This window comes from Xyrauchen texanus, chromosome 36, assembly GCF_025860055.1.
Source record: "Xyrauchen texanus isolate HMW12.3.18 chromosome 36, RBS_HiC_50CHRs, whole genome shotgun sequence".
NCBI lineage: Eukaryota > Metazoa > Chordata > Actinopteri > Cypriniformes > Catostomidae > Xyrauchen > Xyrauchen texanus.
The window spans coordinates 8,409,407-8,430,675 of NC_068311.1; the positions used below are offsets into that span (position 1 = coordinate 8,409,407).

At 37.7% G+C, this 21,269-nt stretch overlaps 1 protein-coding gene across 1 annotated transcript in view; it reads right to left on the bottom strand.

Annotated features, from left to right (window-relative positions):
• Positions 1-6,625: 6,625 nt before the first annotated feature.
• Positions 6,626-21,269, bottom strand: part of LOC127629994 (multiple epidermal growth factor-like domains protein 6) — a 60,341-nt gene continuing 45,697 nt past the window's right edge. The window contains exons 23-33 of the mRNA XM_052107356.1: positions 19,088-19,216; positions 17,921-18,049; positions 14,828-14,959; positions 14,468-14,596; positions 13,663-13,791; positions 11,411-11,539; positions 10,865-10,993; positions 10,627-10,755; positions 10,353-10,478; positions 10,093-10,221; positions 6,626-7,894 (exon numbers count right to left, since the gene is read on the bottom strand). Of these exons, the coding sequence (XP_051963316.1) occupies positions 7,830-7,894; positions 10,093-10,221; positions 10,353-10,478; positions 10,627-10,755; positions 10,865-10,993; positions 11,411-11,539; positions 13,663-13,791; positions 14,468-14,596; positions 14,828-14,959; positions 17,921-18,049; positions 19,088-19,216 (1,355 nt within the window). The 3' untranslated portion in view covers positions 6,626-7,829. The remainder of the gene's footprint in view (positions 7,895-10,092; positions 10,222-10,352; positions 10,479-10,626; positions 10,756-10,864; positions 10,994-11,410; positions 11,540-13,662; positions 13,792-14,467; positions 14,597-14,827; positions 14,960-17,920; positions 18,050-19,087; positions 19,217-21,269) is intronic.

Sequence of the window (21,269 nt, forward strand, 5' to 3'; positions counted from 1 at the left end):
TATAAAATTGAGATGTCACGTTAGCAGGAAAAATATGATTTATTGATTTAATCAACTGACAGCCCAAAAAATAAATAATCTGCCTTTTCATGAATAAATATCTGCACATATGCACGCTGAAGACTGTAAACGGAAACGCCTGAGCAGCACTACGTAGAACATGGAAGCAGTTGTGCAAGTAGTCTGTTGAACTTTTAAAACTCATCTAGGAAGAACTTGTCCTGCAAAATAGTACAAGGTAGTTCAGACCAAACACATTCTTGCGCTAAAAAGTATGCAAGTGTCTCGAGACGCGGCACAGCGGTCAGACGCACACAAAAATGCATGCGGTGCAAACGGCCCCTTCTCACTCCCCACACATGATCCGACCTCCTCCCCTCTCCTGCTACTCAACCTGCACTTAGGATCTGTGCAGAGGATGTGTGCCGAGTCCTCTGAAAAAAAAAAAGAAAAGAAAAGGAAAGCACAGGGCCCAGATGGTGTTTCTCCCACTTGTCTAAAATCCTGTGCTGACCAGCTGGACCCCATCTTCACACATATCTTCAACAGATCACTGGACCGTGTGAAGTTTCCTGCTGCTTTAAATGCTCCACCATCATCTCTGTCCCAAAGAAACCCAAAATCACAGGACTTAATGCTTACAGACAGATCCCTCTGACATATGTGGTCATGAAGTCATTTGAGAGACTGGTGTTAGCCCACCTGAAGGACATCACTGGACCCTTTCTGGATCCCATGTAGTTTGCTTATCGAGCTAACAGGTCTGTGGATGATTCAGTCAATATGGGACTGCATTACATACTTCATAAACTAGACAGACCAGCGACATATATAAGGATAATTTTCATTGACTTCAGTTCGTCTTTTAACACTCTCCTATGGACTAAATTAACCCAGCTCTCTATTCCCACCTCCATCATTCAATGGATCACCAGCTTTCAGACAGAGAGGCAGCAGCTAGTGAGAATGGGTAAATTCACATCCAAAACATGTACAATCAGCACTGGCGCCCCCCACTACGCTTCTCCCTCTACACAAACGACTGCACTGCCAAGGACCCCCTCTGTTTAGCTCCTGAAGTTGCAGACAACACTACTGTCTTCGGCCTCATCCAAGATGATGATGAGTCTGCATACAGAAGGGATGTTGAACAGCTGGCTGTCTGGTGCAATCAAAACAACCTGGAGCTGAACACACTCAAAACAGTGGAAATGATAGTGGACTTTAGGAACACTACAACACTGACCCCCGGACACAGCGCCCAAATACTTTCCTTTTTGTCAACATAACCATGTGCAATATTTGATCCATCCATTCCTACTTATATCTATGTTGCATTTATATTTTTTAACATATCCTACCTCTTCTTCAATACATTCCATCACCTGCACATAACTGTTTATAAAATATTCAAATATTATTGCTCTATTGTATAATTCTCTTTTTATTTATCTGTTATAGCTTATTTTAAATTTTTGCCACTAGATGTATATACAGTATATTTAAATATATGTTTGTATGTATGCACGGTTGAAGTCAGAAGTGTACATGCACCTTAGCCAAATACATTTAAACTCAGTTTTTCACAATTCCTGACATTTAATCCTAGAAAACAATCCCCATTTTAGGTAATTTAGGATCACTACTTCATTTTAAGAATGTGAAATGTCAGAGTAATAGTAGAGAGAATGATTATTTCAGCTTTTATTTCTCTCATTACATTCCCAGTGGGTCAGAAGTTAACATACAATTTGATAGTATTCGTTAGCATTACCTTTAAATTGTTTAACTTGGTTCAAACATTTTGGGAAGCCTTCTACAAGCTTCTCACAATAAGTTGCTGGAATTTTGGCCCATTCCTCCTGACAGAACTGGTGAAACTGAGCCACGTTTGTAGGCCTCCTTGCTCTCAAATGCTTTTTCAGTTCTGCCCACAAATTGTCTAGCAGATTGAGGTCAGGAGTTTGTTATGACCACTCCAAAACATTGCCTTTGGTTTCCTTAAGCCATTTTGCCACATCTTTGTAGGTATGCTTGGGGTCATTGTCCATTTAGAAGATCCATTTGCAACTGAGCTTTAACTTCATGGCTGATGTCTTGAGATTTTGCTTCAATATATCCACATAATTTTCCTTCCTCATGATGCCATCTAATTTGTGAAGTACACCACTCCCTCTGCAGCAAAGCTCCCCCACAACATGATCCTGCCACCCTCATGCTTCATGGTTGGGATGGTGTTCTTCAGCTTGCAAGCCTCACCCTTTTTCCTCCAAACATAACGATGGTCATTATGGCAAAAAAGTTCAATTTTTGTTTCATGAGACCAGAGGACTTTTCTCAAGATCTTTGTCCCCCTGTGCACTAGTCTGGCATTTAATGGTGGTTTTGGAGCAGTGGCTTCTTTCTTGCTGAGCAGCCTTTCAGGTTATATCGATATAGGACTTGTTTTACAGTGGATATATATATACTTGTCTACCTGTTTCCTCCAGCATCTTCACAAGGTCCTTTGCTGTTGTTCTGGGATTGATTTGCACTTTTCGCACCAAATTACGTTAATTTCTAAGAGACGGAATGCGTCTCCTTCCAGAGTGGTTTGATGGCTGCGTAGTCCATTGGTGTCTATACTTGCATTCTATTGTTTGTACAGATGAAATTGGTATTTTCAGGCATTTGGAAATTTCTCCCAAGTATGAACCAGACATGTGGATGTCCACAATTGTATTTTTATTTTTTTAATTGTTTTATGTCTTGGCTGATTTCTTTTGATTTTCCCATGATGTCAAGCAAAAAGGCACCAAGTTTGAAGTTAGGCCTTAAAATACATCTAAGTGCACCTAAAATTCAGTACACCTCCTATCAGAAGCTAATTGGCTAATTGTCTAAAGGCTTGCCATCATTTTCTAGAATTTTTCAAGCTGCTCAAAGGCACAGTTAACTTAGTGTATGTAAACTTCAGATCCACTGGAATGGTGATATAGTCAATTAAAAGTAAAACAATCTGCTTTAAACAATTGTTAGGGAAATTACTCATGTCATGCACAAAGTAGATGTCCTAAAAGACTTGCCAAAACTATAGTTTGCTAATATTAAATCTGTGGACTGGTCATAAAATTAGTTTACTGACTTCAACCTAAGTGTATGTAAACCTCTGACTTCAACTGTATATATGGTTGCATTCTCTTTGCACTGGAAGCTTTGTCACCATGACAAATTCCTTGTGTGTGTAAGCATACTTGGCAATAAAGCTCATTCTGATTACACCAAAGTGCAACAAACACAAACAGATGAGGTTTTTACACCCTCCATGATGTGTTCACAGATGGGCAGTGTGGGAGAGTTCGCTGATACTCATCTCTAGAGCAGCTCCTTGGCATTTAAGGATTTGTTGTTTCTGTCCAACAAGTGGCCCAAATGGTGCAAGACTCCATTGAGTTGATTTCCCTCGGTCTCTCTTCAGATTTATCACCAGTTCAAAAAGGCAAAGTCCTCTGGGAACGGGCGAGCACAGCAGAAGAGCGTAATCTCTTTGGCGCGAAAAGACAGCGCGGTGATAGCATTGCTTCGCTGAAACTGTACACGTAATTTCCACGCAAGAGTTCCCGCCAGATCGCATCTGGCCTCTCCAATGGGTTCTTTCATCACAGCAGGCTTATCTGGCTGTCTTTCAAAAATAAGAGGCCTGTCTTCGCTTATTAAACTATATCTGTATCGTACCATAAGTCTGGTTTGTGTTGTAATTTTATTACATTCATGTGCAAAACATGTTTTAAATGTCCATCAAAATAAACAAAGATAAATTTACACTCTAAAGCATTTCCAGGGCATGTATTATGCCTGGCCTCATTTTAATTATACTTTTCACTGAATGCACAGATATGTGGCTGCAGGCACAAACACTGCAGAGTAGTAAAACTAAATCCATCTTAACGCGTTCCAGTGAAATTGCATTCGACTCCTTGACATTTCATGAAGAAGCAGCTAAGTAAGGAGTCTGCGTTTGAGCCGGATTGCTCAAGCAACCCAAAAAGACAAGATGGACCTTTGTCCAGTCTGTATGTGCCTCCCATCTGCTGATGAAAGCAGGTGTACAGTATCATGGCCACCCAGACTGTACTGAATGAATGGGCTATGGACGTCTGTTTGACTGCACTCAGGTGTGTGTGTGTGTGTGTGTGTGTGTGTGTGTGTGCCTGTTTGACTAGAAACAGGTGTGTGTTATCCATTGCTGGAGACTCTGGCTGATAAACACTGTTGGAGAACATCTGTAGGCTGTCACAACATGGTGCGGCTAGTGAAGCCCCCTCCCATCCATCAGACTCAGGCGTTCTGTCCACCGAGAGCCCCCCAGCTTCCATCACTCATGCTGGGCAGCATGTGTCAGGGTGCAGGGGTCTCAGCCTGGCTCTCCTACATACAGTGAAGGTCCACTGCACTTGAGTATTGCTGTAGGGACAAACCATGATGGCAGCAGTGACAGAGACTAACACACACACACACACACACAAGGGTCAAACACATGCAAGTGGCCGTTCCACTCAGGTGGGCTGTCGGGTAGGTGATAGGTGTGGGCAGGTGACCTTTAATATGTTTGACCCTTCTGTCTGAGAGGTGGAGAGGAGCGTGCTATTTCCCTAGACAGATATCACACACAATGCACCCAATGTCCCATTACTGTCTACCTACATGTCTGTGTCCAAGAAACACAGAAATGTTTCACTTGGGTGATCAAAAATAATAGCATGTGTGTGCTTTACGTTACATTTATGTTTAGAACTTTAAACAAAAGAAAATACTTCCCTTAAACTATACTATTACACTAAAATGTTTACAGCATAGATGAAAATAAAAGGGTATATCTCATGACATGTCCAGGTATTCACACCAAAAAAAAAATACATTTTTGTATCATGTATTAAGAAAATGTATGCTATTTTAGGACCTTTAAAGGGATAGTTCACCAAAAATAAAAATTCTCTCATCATTTACTCGCTCTCATGCCATCCCAGTTGTGTATGGCATTCTTTCTTCTACTGAACACAAACAAAGATTTTTAGAAGAATATTTCAGCTCTGTATGTCCATACAATGCAAGTGAAAGGGTACCAAAATGTTGAAGATCCAAAATGCATATAAAGGCAGCATAAAAGTAATCCATATGACTCCAGTGGTTTAATCTACATCTTCAGAGACTATATGATAGGTTTGGGTGAGAAACAGATAAATATTTAAGTACGCTTTTCCATAAAGTCTCCTCCCTGCCCAGTAGGTGGCGATATGCACGAAGAATGCAAATTGACAAGAATAAAAATGTAATGTGAAAGTGAAAGTGGAGATTTATGGCTAACAAAGCACTTAAATATTGATCTGTTTCTCACCCACACCTATCATATCGCTTCTGAAGATATGGACACTGCATAAGATATATCACTACATATATGGCACATATGGGATGGCATGAGGGTGAGTAAAATATGAGATAAGTGGTTCCTGTCATTCTAGAAGTCATTTGAAAGCTGAGATCCTCCCCTTTGCGATGATATAAAACGTTTTATCATCTGTAGTCGAAAACATATTTTCAGATGATTTGTTTAGCATGCTTTTCCTTCTGGATGGCATATTTTGTTCTGGACAACTAAGATAGAACATTAGATTATTCAGCCAAGCAAGCTCCCAGACATGAAAACAATGGCTAACTTCCTAAGTTAAAAGCAGATATAAAGTTTTTAGGTATTTGGGGCTTACAGCAGCAGTTATTGGAGCCTAAAAGAGATGTTTGTATTTGATGACTTACAGAAATCATATTTCACTTTGTGATTCTTTTGAAAATCTTTCGAACTGTGGTATTAGGGCAACATCATTTACTCATTTTCAATGCAAATGTTTTTTAGGTTTTATTTTGTTATTTTAAGTATTATAAATGCAGAAGTGAATTTCTGCATTTATTTCAGAAATTTCAGATTCTAAGCTTTCCAGTGAGAACCTCATATAATAACAAGATTTATGTATGCAGAGACTTTAAAAGTTTAAGCATAAACTTATAGAGCTCCTCTTTGGACCCACCAGCGGTTCCGCTGAGTGTAAGAGGATGTTTGGTTACAATTTACAATACGGTTGTATCTGTTAACATTATGTAAGTGCTTTAGGCATCGTGAACTAACAATGCACAATCTATTTTTATAGCATTTATTAATCTTGATTAATGTAATTTATAAATTACAGGAAAAGTCTAATTACTGTAATGCATCTAAATGTTTTACCTTTGAGTTTTTAGTCATTCCTATTATTCTCAATGGTGAATCTCATAACTGTAATTTTTTTACTATATTACAGAACTGTATTAATGTATTCATAATTCATTTCTTATTTAGCCCATTTAAAGACCTAAGCATAAAAGTTGATGATGGATTTTCTTTCTTCCTTCTTGAATATGTTTTTAGACACCCACTGGTTATAAAAATCATGATTTTTAAGCATATTTAATTTTGTGTGATGAATTTGTGTGACTTCAGAAAGCAATTGCAGTCAATGGGAAAATTTGTGTACTAATAGCTAATTTTTTCCACCAAAACTACTTTTGTGATACAGTTCAGCTACTGTTATGTGTAGTTTTTATTCAAGATGTTTTCTGTATAAACATGTTTAATAAAAATGTTTAGCATCAATAGGTATTTTCACTGTACAGCCAGATAGTACATCAGTTTGATAACATCCTGAGAGAAATAAACTTAAGACAAAGGAATAAAAACACCTTTTAACAGCACTTTTTCAGTAAAGGACTGTTGATCGAATGCTAAGCACTGTCATTTGTATGGATTATGATTGTTTGCCATGTAAGATGTGGCAAGTCTGTCTTTGGTAGGACTTGTTCATTCCATTTACAAGCATCTGATTCTGTCTAAATCCTGCATGAAAGCTTGGTTTTAAAAATGTATATCAGATGGCACGTTGATGGGTGACAATCCTGAATATTTACATGTTATTACGGTCTGTTGGATATGCTATCACAGGAATCGCATCACAGAAAATATATTACACACACGAGTCAATCAGACACATATAAATAAAATACCTATATCACAAATGCTACTGCTTATGGCCTAAAAACAGGCAAGTACCAATAAAGAAAACTTTATATTGTTTTAAATTTAGTGTTGGTGTATGTTTACTAGGTCAATTTTAGACTATGTATATGTATGGAAAGCAGAAAGCTGAATGAGTGTTGTAGTATTCAAATGGGAGGCCACTTGAGTAGCACTTTAGTAGCGTATTTGTGGTATGTACTATATAAATGAGCGGTTGAGGCTTCACTCTGATCCTATAATAGAGAAGTTTGGTCAGGCTTTGTGGCTCGGTGGGCATTCGGCCGATCGCATGGTTTGGTTTGACTGATGTGGGATGTTAGCTTTGCAAGGAATTGAGAGTGTACTCACAACCATACACACACACACACACACACACACACACACAAACCTCATGACACTAATATCATGTCGAACTTGTCTTCATACTGTGTGTTTGATGACCGCATTAAAGACACACGTTCATACCCGCAGACATGATTACAAACGAATACACACACAGACTGAATGATTGCCCAGAATGACAAAAAAATACACATTTTCAATGACAGACTGTCAGTGGTCTTATGTGTTTTTTGAAGAGAAGCTTGTGTGTCTGTCGCATTGCTTCCTCATACTAATTATACTGTGGCTTGCTTGTCGGGGGGAAAACCCATAATAACAATCCATATACACACTCGCATCCACGTTCACCCATGCCACTCGCCTTCTAGTGGGATGTTAGTGCAGTGTGTGTGTGTTTGTAGTAGGACTAGGAGTGTGAAACACGTCGTCGCCTCTTCTGCACGCGAGAGATCACATGGTCTACTGAAGCACCTGAGAGAAAGACAGAAAGGCAAAATGTAATTATTGTCTAATTGCGATTGACTAGTTTTGTTTTCATTTGTAACATTGTCAGTTTGTTATTTAAAGGTTAATTGTATGATTTGTTTATAAAATAAAATAGACAAAATGCCTTCTTTTCAGACACAGCAACACTGACTCAACCAATGGTGTGTGTTTTGGGAGGGGCTATCAGTTTGAACAACCAATAGCTGATGAGGGGAGTGTTTGGCAAACTGTTTGAAAACAGTGATCATTTCTGCAATTCCATTTGGTGCCACTAGTGGTGCAGAAATGACACAACTTCCCCTTTAAGCACTATGGCTCTCGAGATATTGGGAAATTAACGAAATGAAGAAAATGAAAAACTATTTTAACACTGGACAGTAGGTGCCGCTGTTCTATGAACATATTTATTCTGGTTTACTGCATGGACCTTTTCAGCATTCAGCTATCAATGAATGAAATTAATATATTTAATGCTGTTAAGGCATTTATTAACTTAATTTGGCATAACTGTTTCATTGTGTTCTTTCCATGTTTTTGATGCATTTTGAAGAGTATAGAATCTGTGTTTTATGTGCGGGTGAGATGAGAAAAGAGTGCTGTTGCATTCATCCCAACCTCCCTTTTTTAATGCCTGGATTATATAACACAAGGTACAGTGATATAAATACATGTGGAATAATGTACATTAAGTAAAAACAGGTATAGTATAAGATATGATGGAACAGAACATTATAAAAATATATATAAAAGAACACAGGTTGACAGGCTTTAATTAATTATTGCATATTTGTATTGAGTTCAGGGTTTCTTGTGCGTGACAAGAAAAAGAGTACTGTTACAGCATGTTACATGTTAACATTCAAACTACCTTAAAAAAAGTATTGCATGTATCAGCACATTACATACATATTCTTTAAAGAAAGAATGTGTTTACAGGTTCTATATTATTTGTTTCAATTGTTTATTGAATTTGGTTACTTTTAAATATTTTAAGGACATGCATTTTCATTTAAATGTTATTTTATTAAGCAAATTTGTCCATTCTTCTGCTAGAAGATGTAGTCCCTGATAAGTACACTAAACTTAATAGTTGGCGTCTATGTGTGCTAAGCAGTACACAGTAGCTGGTGTTTTGTGTCATCGCTGTTACTATACCATGTATTTTAGCACAGCTAGAATGCTGTTTTGACCAATCAGTATCCAGGATCAAAGCTAATATAAATTAAATGCAATAAAGAAATGGACAATGATTAGAGGAAGAGAGAACAGTAATATATCCTGGCTCTCTGTGAAAGAACTATTCATATGTCTGTGGGAGTGTGTGCTTACACACATTCAGTCAAACATTCATAAGCTCACATATACTCATTCAGAAACACACACACATTGTGAAATGTCCTGCTGTGGTTCACTTTAAATAACTGTCAGGCAAGGGTGCTGTTATACAGAAAGACAGGAGACCTTTAACAGCTCAGAGGTCCATCACACACACACATATACACACAGACGGAGGCTGACACGCAAACTGTTACCCAAGCTTTCATAAGCGTTTAGACTGAAACAGTCAGTTCTGTGTCATGTGACTGACAGAAATAAAGAAAGAAGAAGAATTTATTGCAAGAAATAAATAAAACGGATGTCACTGACTGCAGAAAATTCACTTAAAAGCAGGTATGGTATTTGAATTGTTTCATGTTTATAATTTAATTATATATGTAATTGTTTCTGTTTATCAAATCCATATCTTCAAAAGTGATAAGATAAGTGTGGGTGAGAAACAGATTAAAAAAAAAAGGTTTTTTTACTATAAATTCACCTCCCTGCCAGTAGGGGGAGATATGAAGATGAATTGCCAAAAATAAAAGAAGAAGAATGTTGACGTGAAAGTGGAGATAAAAGGACTAAAAGGATAAAAGGAAGAAAGAAAGTCATATACATCAGGGATTTCATGAGGGAAAGTAAATGATGGAAGAATTTTCATTTTTGGTTGAACTATCCCTTTAACCCTACACCTAAAAGAAAACATTGTGCATTTTTTGTGGAAAAAAAATACTTTATTAATAATTTTACTTTTGAGGACTTCCCAAGAGCACATTTAGGGAATTTCATGGGGAGAAATTCTTGTCTCCAAAGTATAGCTAAGTAAACCCTCGCTTACAGTGTGGATATTCAAAAACATTTACCTTCTTCACAAGTGGGTCCCAGCCAGGTGAGAGGACAGGAACAGTGTCCTGTGCGCTGGTCACACTGACCTCCATGTGCACACTGACATGAGAAAGAACAACCTGGACCATATGACCCACTTTCACACACTGAGCGAGAGGGAGAAAGGTTCAATTTAGGAGCAAAGTAGGTTTGTGTGTTTGTTTGTGTGTGTTTGTGTGTGTGTGTGTGTGTGTGTGTGTGTGTGTGTGTGTGTGTGTGTGTGTGTGTGTGTGAGTACCTTTTTCACAGTGTTCCCCAGACTTTCCGGATGGGCAGAGACACTGTCCAGTGGTTGAATCACAGGGAGCCCCATCACACTCACAGAGTTCAGTACAACCACACCCATAATGCCCAGCATCACAACCTGTTACACACACATACAGCTAGAGACACCATCAAACTTGTATACTCATGTCCTCTCTGCACCCTTTTCTCCTTCACACACACAAGACTTTCAATTTAAGCTCTATATGTTTTGTTTTAGATATTGTTTTACAGCAGCAATGACTCACTTTTTTCACACTGGTCACCGTGGTAGCCTGGAGGACACACGCACTGTCCCGTCACGTGATTACACAGGTGCCTGTGACTACAGTTGCATGATTGTGCGCAGAGTTCGCCGAAAAAGCCAGCAGGACATTCTGAGATATGGAAGTGTTAGATATAATATCAGATTTCTCTTTCAATGTATATTATTACTACACTTTTAACATTAGTGTTGTTAGAGTGCAGCAACTGTCTGTTACTTACGGTGTTGGCAGGCGGGGCCGTAGTACCCTCTCGGGCAAGAGCAGTATCCCGTAAAGCGATTACATGTTCCGCTATTCAAACACACACACTTCTGCTCGCAGTTTGCTCCATAGTGACCTGTGATACACTCTATGATACACACACATACCAATTAAATGTACAGTCACACAATGCAATAATTTTTTTCTCGATATCTCAGGATGCCAATCATTGTGGGTTGACTTCAATTTGATGTTCTATGGGGCCGTTCACACTGAACACATTTATTGGCATCTGCCTGCATTCTTTTTGAATAGGTTTCTACTTGTGCTAGATAAATGTCTTTGATCGGTGCACCACGACTCGCTGTTTTTCAGCATCTTGCGCAAAAGACACCCAGTTGAATTAAAATAACTTTTAACATTTAAAATCATTTTGATGCATACAGCTTTTTTAACGCAACGTGTTCGGTCTTAAAGGCCCCTAATTCCGTTTAGACAATCCAATCACACTAAACTTTGAAAGCATAGCATAATGAGTTTATTTTGTATTTGCGGACTTATTTACCTTTTTCACAGTGTTGCCCAGTCCAGCCCAAACCACATCTACATGTCCCATCTGCAGGGTTGCACACACCTCTGTTCGCACATGTACATGAACTTCGACATTGCACTCCATAGTGCCCCCTTGGGCACACTGCATGGGGGACAAAATTGCATTTATTATCAATTTAAAAGAATAGTTTAATCAAAATATTTCTTATCATTTGCCCACCCTTATTCTTCAAACTCATATGACTTTCTTTCTTCTGTGGAACACAGACGAATATATTTTAAAGGAGATATGATGTGAATATATATCCATACAATATATTCAAATCAATGGGGTCCAACATTTTCAGCATTAATGTAATCCATACGACTCAAGTGCTTTAATCCATGTCTTCTGAAGCTTTTGGGTGAGAATAGACCAAATTATACTATAAATCTTGACATCTATAGTGTCCTAGGCACAACCGTCATTTCAGCTTGATTACACTTCAAATCATGGTCATGCCTAGGAAACTGCAGATGTCAAGATTTAAAAGGAATAACATTTTGGTCTGTTCAGAAGTTCTTTGTATTACTTTTATGCTGCCTTTATGTCTTTAGTATGTTTTTGGAAAGTTTAAAAGTCATGGACCCCATTGACTTGCATTGTATAGGAAACCGGCTGGTAAATGCTTAATTTCACTAATCCTTTAATGGCAATTTAAACCTGCATTTATCCAGTCAAAACATACACTCAATTACAATCAAAACATAAATGAATAGATGAATACAGTAGGTAGATGAGACTTAAATCTGACTTAGTTTCAGTATGTTGCAACTAATTGTCCTGAATATTTTGGCTGTACCTATATTCTCTGTATTTTAACAAGTTGCATAAATCTGTCTTTAATTTGAGTTGGAGGGTAATCACATGAGGCTGGTTTACCAAACACTGATTAATCTTAGTCTATAACCAAATTATACTGTCAACGCTTAATTTTCAGAGAAAATGTTAGCCTGAAAAAACCCTCACTAGTTGATCTATTCAATTACTTAATTTTATCCTGAGCCACAGTGTTTGACCTGGGAAGAAAATAAATATAAAAATAAAATAATGTTAACATCCCTAAAATGTATAAATGATACCAATTGATGATGAAGTAAACTAAGCCTGCATTGTTTTTTCTCATTTCTGGGTGTGTGTCCACTATTACAGATTATAACAAGAGAAACATTTAGCAAACATCCCTTAAGAAAAAACCCATCATTATATCTATCAACAAAGCCATGCTCCAAACTGAAACATCCAGTATCAACAACCACTCAGACGGCATTATTTTTAAACAAACCCTGAATTTCTCAAATACTACAATTAGCGCTTACTCTCTCATCCCTCAAAATGCATTTAAATGGGGTACGCACACATGCATTCACTCGCTCTCAAACACCCCCCCACACACACATGTACAAACACACACAAGCCACACACAAGTTTACTTAAGCTCCAGATCATTACATGATGGCAAAGTGGCTCTGATTTGGCAGCGCAGTAAAACAGCAATCATGTATCTCTGGGTAATTTAGATTGGAAAAACAATAAACCAATCACTTTGATTTGCTTGCTTATTTGTTGATGTGTTGCCTCGCCAGCTTTGCCGACATGGAACACAGAGAACCAGCTACTTATAGTGGTCTGTAAACATTAAACACGGGGGAACGTAAGCAGCGGCACGTCCGTAGACGAATGAGAGCCAGCATTTCCAAAGAGGCAAAAAAAAAAACCCTTCTGGAAAGTCCCGTTCTGTTTCTGCTGACGAGTGATAATAAAGGCAGAGATTAGGAATCTGATCTTTTGCTTCTGTTCTTCAGGAAACTGAGTAAAAATGGGTGATCCGATCAAATTCCCTGGAGGAAACTGGAGAAATGTGTTGACTAAATATTGTAAATAAGCTCTGGAAGAGAACCAGGAACAAGGTAAATATTCCCTTTAAGTGCAGGACTGTTAGAGGGGATATTCTGGGTGTTGTTTTGTTTATGAAGTCATCACATCTCATAGTTTCCACATTCTAACCAAATTTTGATGTGAGTGAATGTTTGTTTGATTGGCACAGGTCAGACTCATTGAGGGAGGGACAATGAATTAGAGAAGCCTGTAAGATAAACAGAGTCGAAAGGCTGAAACACTGGGAACATATAACAGTTAAGTGATGAGCTAAGCATAAGAGGTGGAAAACGAGGAAGAGCAAGAGAGAGCACGACTATCCAAAGCGTAAATTGTTGGTTATCTACCTTGTTCGCAGGACTGTCCCATTCTACCAGGAGCGCAGTTACACCTCCCAGTCGCGGGTTGGCACTGTCCTCCTTCCCCACATGAACACACCTGAGAACAGTCTTTTCCGTACCGCCCAACGGGACAACCTGAGACAGCGAAAAGTCTTATGAGATTCATATAGCAAATCACATTTATGAATGTCTGCAAATTCATTTACATACTTTCAGACCTTTCAGTTGCAACCAACCAACAGGTCTCAGTCTAACTTCACATTGTACCGGATACATTTGGAAATGTAATGTGAACGTAATTAAAGTCAGTCAATAAAGTCAGAAGGTTGAGATTTAATTTGCAATACGCGTTCCTGACATAGTAAGCCATCATTCGTAAATGAAGCAAAAGCAAAGTTTTGTGAAAAGTGGACGCTAATCAAATATTATTTTGGCACTTCTAGCCTAGACTTTCTTTGTAAATAAACTTTGCAATATATTTAATGGCTGTATTTGACATATTCAATATAGTAGGTTAATTAATTTAATCAAAAGCATAAAATAGCACAAATAACATGAAGCATGATTGAAATATTTTAGGCTTTCATCTCTGTTTCGCATTTGTTTCTTTGCATTTAACAAATCCAAATACTAAAATGTTTACTGACCCATTAACATCACATTGGGCTCATTCACTGATCAAATATGTGAATACGACAGCGGGAGGATTGTTCGGCTTGGGAATGTCCAACCAGCACATGAAGGTATGGTGTGTTTCTCTAAGGACTCAAAAGACCCTGACTGGTCAACTGATTTAGTCTCAAACTCTTACTGGTGCTGCAGTTGGGTCCCAAGTATCCAGGCTGACAGAGGCAAGAGCCAGTCCTGAAGTTGCATTGCCCTCCATTGGCACATTTGCACCGCTTTTTACAGTAGGGTCCATAGGTGCCCTCTTGACATCCTATAAGGAGCAGAAACAGCTCTCAGGTATACAGAGTACAGGTCTACAACAAATGTAGGATAGTTTAAAGGGTTTAAGTTACTGCTGAGAAGAGTAATGTAGAAGTTAATTCTAGTTTCAGAAGTTGTCTGTTAGGTCGGTTTGTACTATATGTTTATCAGTTAGATTTAAATGCACTACAAAATTACTGTTTCAAATCAACCTGTTGAGATTTTGCTGAATTTGCCTTACTAAGGTGACAGTGGTTGCCATAGTAACCAGGTAGACATGTGCATTTCCCAGTGACATGGTGACAGCTCTGTCGATCTCCAGAACATGTACACACTTGAGAACAGTTCAAACCAAATCTGCCCTGAAGACACACTGAGACAGAACATGAGAAAATTATGCAATACATGTAGAGATGATTTTAAAGAGTGTGTGTGTGTGTGTGTGTGTGTGTGTGTGTGTGTGTGTGTGTGTGTGTGTGTGTGTGTGTGTGTGTGTGTGCATGTTTATGTGGTTTACGAGGAAAAATGTTTAGGTTACAAACTGGTAATTACAAGGGTATTATGCTATAAATGTGGTTTATGAGGACATTTCTAGTGGCCCCATAATTTAAATAGCTTAAAAAACATATTAAACAATGTTTTATTGAAAATGTAAAAATTCAGGAAGTTTTCTGTGAGGGTTAGGTTTAGGGGTTGTGTTAGGTTTAGGGGCTATAATTTATAGTTTGTACAGTATAAAAGTCATTGTGTCTATGGAAAGTCCTCATAATGATAGGTAGAACAACGTGTGTGTTTGTGTGTGTGTGTGTGTGTGTGTGTGTGTGTGTGTGTGTGTGTGTGTGTGTGTGTGTGTGTGTGTGTGTGTGTGTGTGTGTGTGTGTTTTCAAAAGTCCAGATGTCCAGACTCACTACTGAGAAGGCATCAGACAGGAAGTAGATATGATATGAATGGGAGGCTATACACTTTATTTAATGTCATTCAAACAAGCTCGTGCTAATACATTTTCACATGTCTAGACTAACAGAAGACAGGCCTTTGGGGTGAGTGTATGAGTCCATTATACAGCATATGTACTGTATTTCTTCAGTTTGCATAGTTGAATGCATCTTAAACACACACCGAAACATGATAATGTGGAATTACGTAAGATATAAATGTATGCAGGGCTTAACCAGACAGATTGCATTTCACTGGCAGCGCCACAAATGAAATAAATTGTGATTATTAGCAGCATACTTTTATTTATATATAGAGAGAGAGAGATTTTTTAAAAAAATAAAAACAAAAATATGTATAAATATATAATATCAGTATATTTTTATAAGCCAGCAAGACATCAATACCTTTAAATCAGCGCTATTTGTAACAATTAAGTTAAATTTATTACAGAAAACCGAATGTTTAAAATTGTAAGGCATAACAATTTTATGTATTATTATGTAAAGTAAATGCATGTACTTTGATTTAATATAAGATGCAATGACAATGCAGCACTGGCCAGATAGGTCAAGTGACAGTTCCATCAACTAGCCCGGGCCATCAGCCTATTCTTATTGCCCTATCATGTGTGCAGAACAAGTTTGTGTACGTTTGCACGTTCATGTATATATGTGTGCGTAAGTCCATCCGTTCACCCCACCAGCATCTGAGATAAGCTCAGACTCCAGACTAAAGAGAGTAATTAGAGTGTTGTCGTTAGCCATGTTTACTGCAGTGTGTGTGTGTGTGTGTGTGTGTGTGTGTGTGTGTGTGTGTGTGTGTGTGATTGTATGTCTACTTTGCTTCAAAAAAGACAAAAGCAAAGCCTGCTGTTTGAGTTGGCAGCTTGGCAGTAACCTTTATCAGATGTCTCACATCCACACACAGAGACAGAAAGAGGGGTGGGGGACAAAACCCTAGTGTGTATTATTTGAAAAAGACAGAGAAGTACAAAGAAAAGTTGAAGTGTGTGTGTATACAAACTGGTCATTTCAAGGGTATTATGCTACAAATGTGGTTTATGGGGACATTTCTAGTGTCCCCATAATTCAAATGACTTAAAAAACCATACTAAACCATTTATTTATTTTTTTATGTAAAAATGCAGAAGGTTTATGAGGGTTAGGTTTAGGGCTAGGGTTAGGGTTAGCAGATTGAATCTATAGTTTGTACAGTATAAAAATCATTATGTCTATGGAGATTACTCATAAGGATAGCCGCACCAACATCTGTGTATGTGTTTGTGTGTGTGATGTGTGTGTGTGTGTGTGTGTGTGTGTTTGGGGGCCAGGTTTTGTGGGGACACGGATAATAAAGTCTGAAATTACCCAAATTGTGGGGACCAACCTACAGTACCCATGAGCCGTTGAAGAACACTAAATCTAAAAACGCAAAATTGTTTCTGTGAGGGCTAGTTTTGTGGTAGTGTTAGGGGATAGAAAATATGATTTGCACAGTATAAAAACAATAGAAGTTAAAAAAAAAGTCCCTACAATGGTAGGACATCAACAGAATGATTTTGTGAAAATTACGTAACTATGGCGACATTTTTGCAAAATAATATTACGTGGTTCCTTAAATGTATTGCAGCATTTAAGAGGCGAAATGTCCACTGAGAGCTGCTGAAAGTGAGTTGAATATTCCCCCAAATGAAGTTTTACGAATAATGCTCTATCCAGTTTTAAAATCAACAAAACCTATATCCCTACCGTTAAACCTAACCAATAGTGCCATTACAAACAAAAGCAAACAAACAAACACAATTGCTGAAGAAACCACATCATTTTGTGGTGCTTCTATGACACTTTCAGCTCAAACAACGACTCGTGTGCTCTTCAGTCTTTTACATCATGTGTGTGCTCTATTAGTTGAGCTACTGTGCAATTGTGATTGTGCCCGAACAAGGTTGTAATTGTAGTTGTAGTTGTAATGCAAATGTTTCAAGTCATGCATTATAGTAAAAGTTTTGATGACATAAGGTATTTGGCATTATCACAAGGCATTGTGTAAGGAACAGAGGGAACGTAAGTGTTTATAAACTGATAGTCTGCCATTTTCCACATGATTTGTGTAAAAGTGAATCAAAATAGTATTTATTTCACCAGGAAACCTTTGTGATATGAACAACCAGCCATGTAAAAATAATTTAGCAAAAATGTAGGTATAGTAGTAATGTCATTCTATAAGACCAAACATGTATGTCTATGTGTGTCTTTTCAGCATATTCCAGCATGATGAACGGCATGAAATGTTGATTGTAAATTAAAAACGGATGCTAATCATTTCTCCCTTCATTTTGGTTAGGCTGGAGATAAATGGATGTATAAATGGACAGATGGATGAAAGAGTTCTTACTCATCTCACAGCTGTCCCCAGTGTACCCCGCAGGGCATCCACATCTGCCAGTCACATGATCACAGGCGACGCCCACTGGACAGATGCACCTCTGCTCACAGTTTGTACCGTACCAGCCAGGTGTGCAAGCTATGCACAGATGCACACACGGACAAGACGGGTGGAGAGAGAAAAGGGATGGCAAAAACACACACACACACACACACACACACACACATACACACATACACACACACACACACAGAGCATTAAGCCATGTGAACATTCCAGTGTGTAATGGAGATAGAATACAGTAATTTGTGTGATGACATGTGAATCGCGGCTATCAGTGCTTACAAACTCCTCAATATAAATCACCATAATCACTTACATCTTACTAACTGCAGCCAACGAAAGCACCCTGTACAGTGAGTGAGTTAGTGAGTGTGTGTGTGTGTGTGTGTGTGTGTGTGTGTGTGTGTGTGTGTGCATGTTTTTGTGATTTACGAGGACAATTTTGTAAGTTACAAATTAGTAATTACAAGGGTATTATGCTATAAATGTGATTTATGAGGACATTTCTAGTGTCCCCATAATTCAAATCGCTTAAAAATCATACTAAACAGTGTTTTATTGAAAATGTAAAAATGCAGAAAGTTTTCTGTGATGATTAGGTTTAGGGGTTGTGTTAGGTTTAGAGGATAGAATCTATAGTTTGTACAGTATAAAAGTCATTATGTCTATGGAAAGTCCTCATAATGATAGGTAGACCAACATGTGTGTGTGTGTGTGTGTGTGTGTGTGTGTGTGTGTGTGTGTGTGTGTGTGTGTGTGTGTGTGTGTGTGTGTGTGTGTGTGTGTGTGTGCAAGAGAGAGAGAGAGAGACAGAGAGAGAGAGAGACAGTACGTGCTTTGAGTTTCTAATGTATCCATTTATGGGTGAATTTTACGAAAACTGTGAAGAAATGTTTAGGTCACATTTTCCTTAATTTTTTTTATGCATTATAGTAATGACAATTTTAGACATTTTAAAATAGTAGTCTTTTAATATTTTACTTTTTATTTATTTTTATTTTCATTTGAGGCTGAAATTTGAAATGTTTTTGTGAGAAACATGCAGAAAATGCTAATACTAATACATTTTATTAGCATTCAGTTACATCTTTTGACTGTGTATTATTAACTCACTCTGTTGGCAGTTGGTTCCAGTCCATCCAGGTGAACATCTGCACTGGCCGCTGACTGGGTCACATGACCCTCTGTTGTGGCAGTCACATGACTGACTGCAGTTCTGACCAAATGTACCAACTGGACAGGCTACAAAACAATAATAAAAAAATATCTGAACAAGCAACAAAATAACTTTTAAAAACCTAAACACAAAGTCTGAACAAAATACATCTTTGTTACAGTATTACCTAGCCGAAGATAGTTTTATTAACTGCTAAATAAAAAGAAAAGCTGATTATTTCATTATTATTTGTTTTATTTCATAACCACTGAGACTAGCAATTAATTTCCCATGTGAGATGTATCAACACAAAGGTACCTAGAATATTGCAATTTGTTTTGAGACAGAGAGAGAGAATTACATGTGTGTGTGTGTGTGTGTGTGTGTGTGTGTGTGTGTGTGTGTGTGTAGAAATAAAGTGAGAAAAAGACATTTAGATTTTTAAGGTCTCTAATGACAAATGGTGTTGCAGCTTAGCTGGGGTCAAACAAAACAGGGGAAGAGCCTATAGAAACGTGTTCAGTGGGATACGCAGCTAAAAACACGGAGACATCGCGCAACTGTGAAAGTTGCGCACGTTTATGAAAAAACTGTCTGCGAATTAGCTCCCTCACAAAAATTACATCAGTCATTGCGCACGTTCATTTCAGATGTGAAAGTGAAAGTGAAGATTTACAGTAAAAAAAAAGACTTAAATATTGATCCGTTTCTCACCCACACCTATCATATCACTTCTAAAGACATGGATTTTACCAATGGAGTTGTATGGATGACTTTTTTGCTGCTTTTATCAGCTTTTTGGACCTTCAAATTTCTGGCCACCATTCACATGTATTATATGGACCTACAGAGCTGAGATATTCTAAAAATCTTGTGATCAGCAGAAGAAAGAAATCTGGATGGCATTTGGGTGTTTAAAAGATAAGAAAAGTTTTGGGTGAACTATCCATTTAAGGCCACCATAAACCCTGGGTAATGAACAGTAGTGCTAAGTGTGGTGCAAAAGATATACAGTGTGAATTAATTAAAAAATATGCACATTAATAAAAAAATACAAGATTTACTATTTGCAATCTTTGAAACATTGTTCTGTTTTAACAGGGGCCACACAACTAACTAGAAACATCACTCCATAATGAGGTTTCTTCACATTCAAGATTACGATGAACATGTCATGGGAAAGAAATACTTAAAAATAAGACATCTGAGAGAGTTATCTATAACAAAAACCTCACGCCATTAAAAAGAGAGAGAGAAAGAAACAGAAATAGAGAGATAAATCTTTACTGGGCCCCTGACCCATTAAACTACTGACGAGAGCTTGCATGAGAAGACAGATGGTACCAAACCAATGTGCCACAGAACTCTCTTTAAAAAGCATCTTACACCAATAAAATACTCACACACACAGAGAATGCTCCGTAAAAAAACATCCATCCTCAGTAAACACGAATACACACAGATTACACTTTTTTAAAAGCATCCTATGCCAATTAAAAACATGGATGCATTTATCCTTTCTGTGCCCCATCTTAACTAGGCACAGACTGCCAGGGGGCTTTTTCCCTTTGTCTCTCTTATGGTTGAAGAAGCTACTATGTAACTTTTATGTCATGTTTGTCACGCTGCAATTTATAATAATTGAATGTATTAAAACTACAGTAAGGCTACTCTTTAAAAAAAAAAAAAGACTGCACTACAAACTACTAACAAATGTAGCTAACTACAATGAAGCTTCTTAAGGGGGGAATCTTTTTTTAAATATATAACTATCTAATGATATAATTTAATCAGTATCATGTTTTTCTGGCACATAGTAATTTTGGTTTTTTGAATGAATGTACATATAATTAAGGTTACACCACAAACTACTAGAATAACTACAGTAGAATATACACTAATTTTTTAGTCTTAGTCACATTCACTTTCATTGCATCTTTTTTTTTCCAAACAAAGAAAGTGAATAGTTACTGACTAAAAATTTGCTTAACATCTCCTTTTGTGTTTTGTTGTCGGTCTTCACTATTGTAGGGTAATATAATGTAACTGTCACTCTGCCTAACATCTCCTTTTGTGTTCCACAGAAGAAACCCCCACGGGTTTGGAACAACATGTGGTTGAGTAAATGATAACAGAATT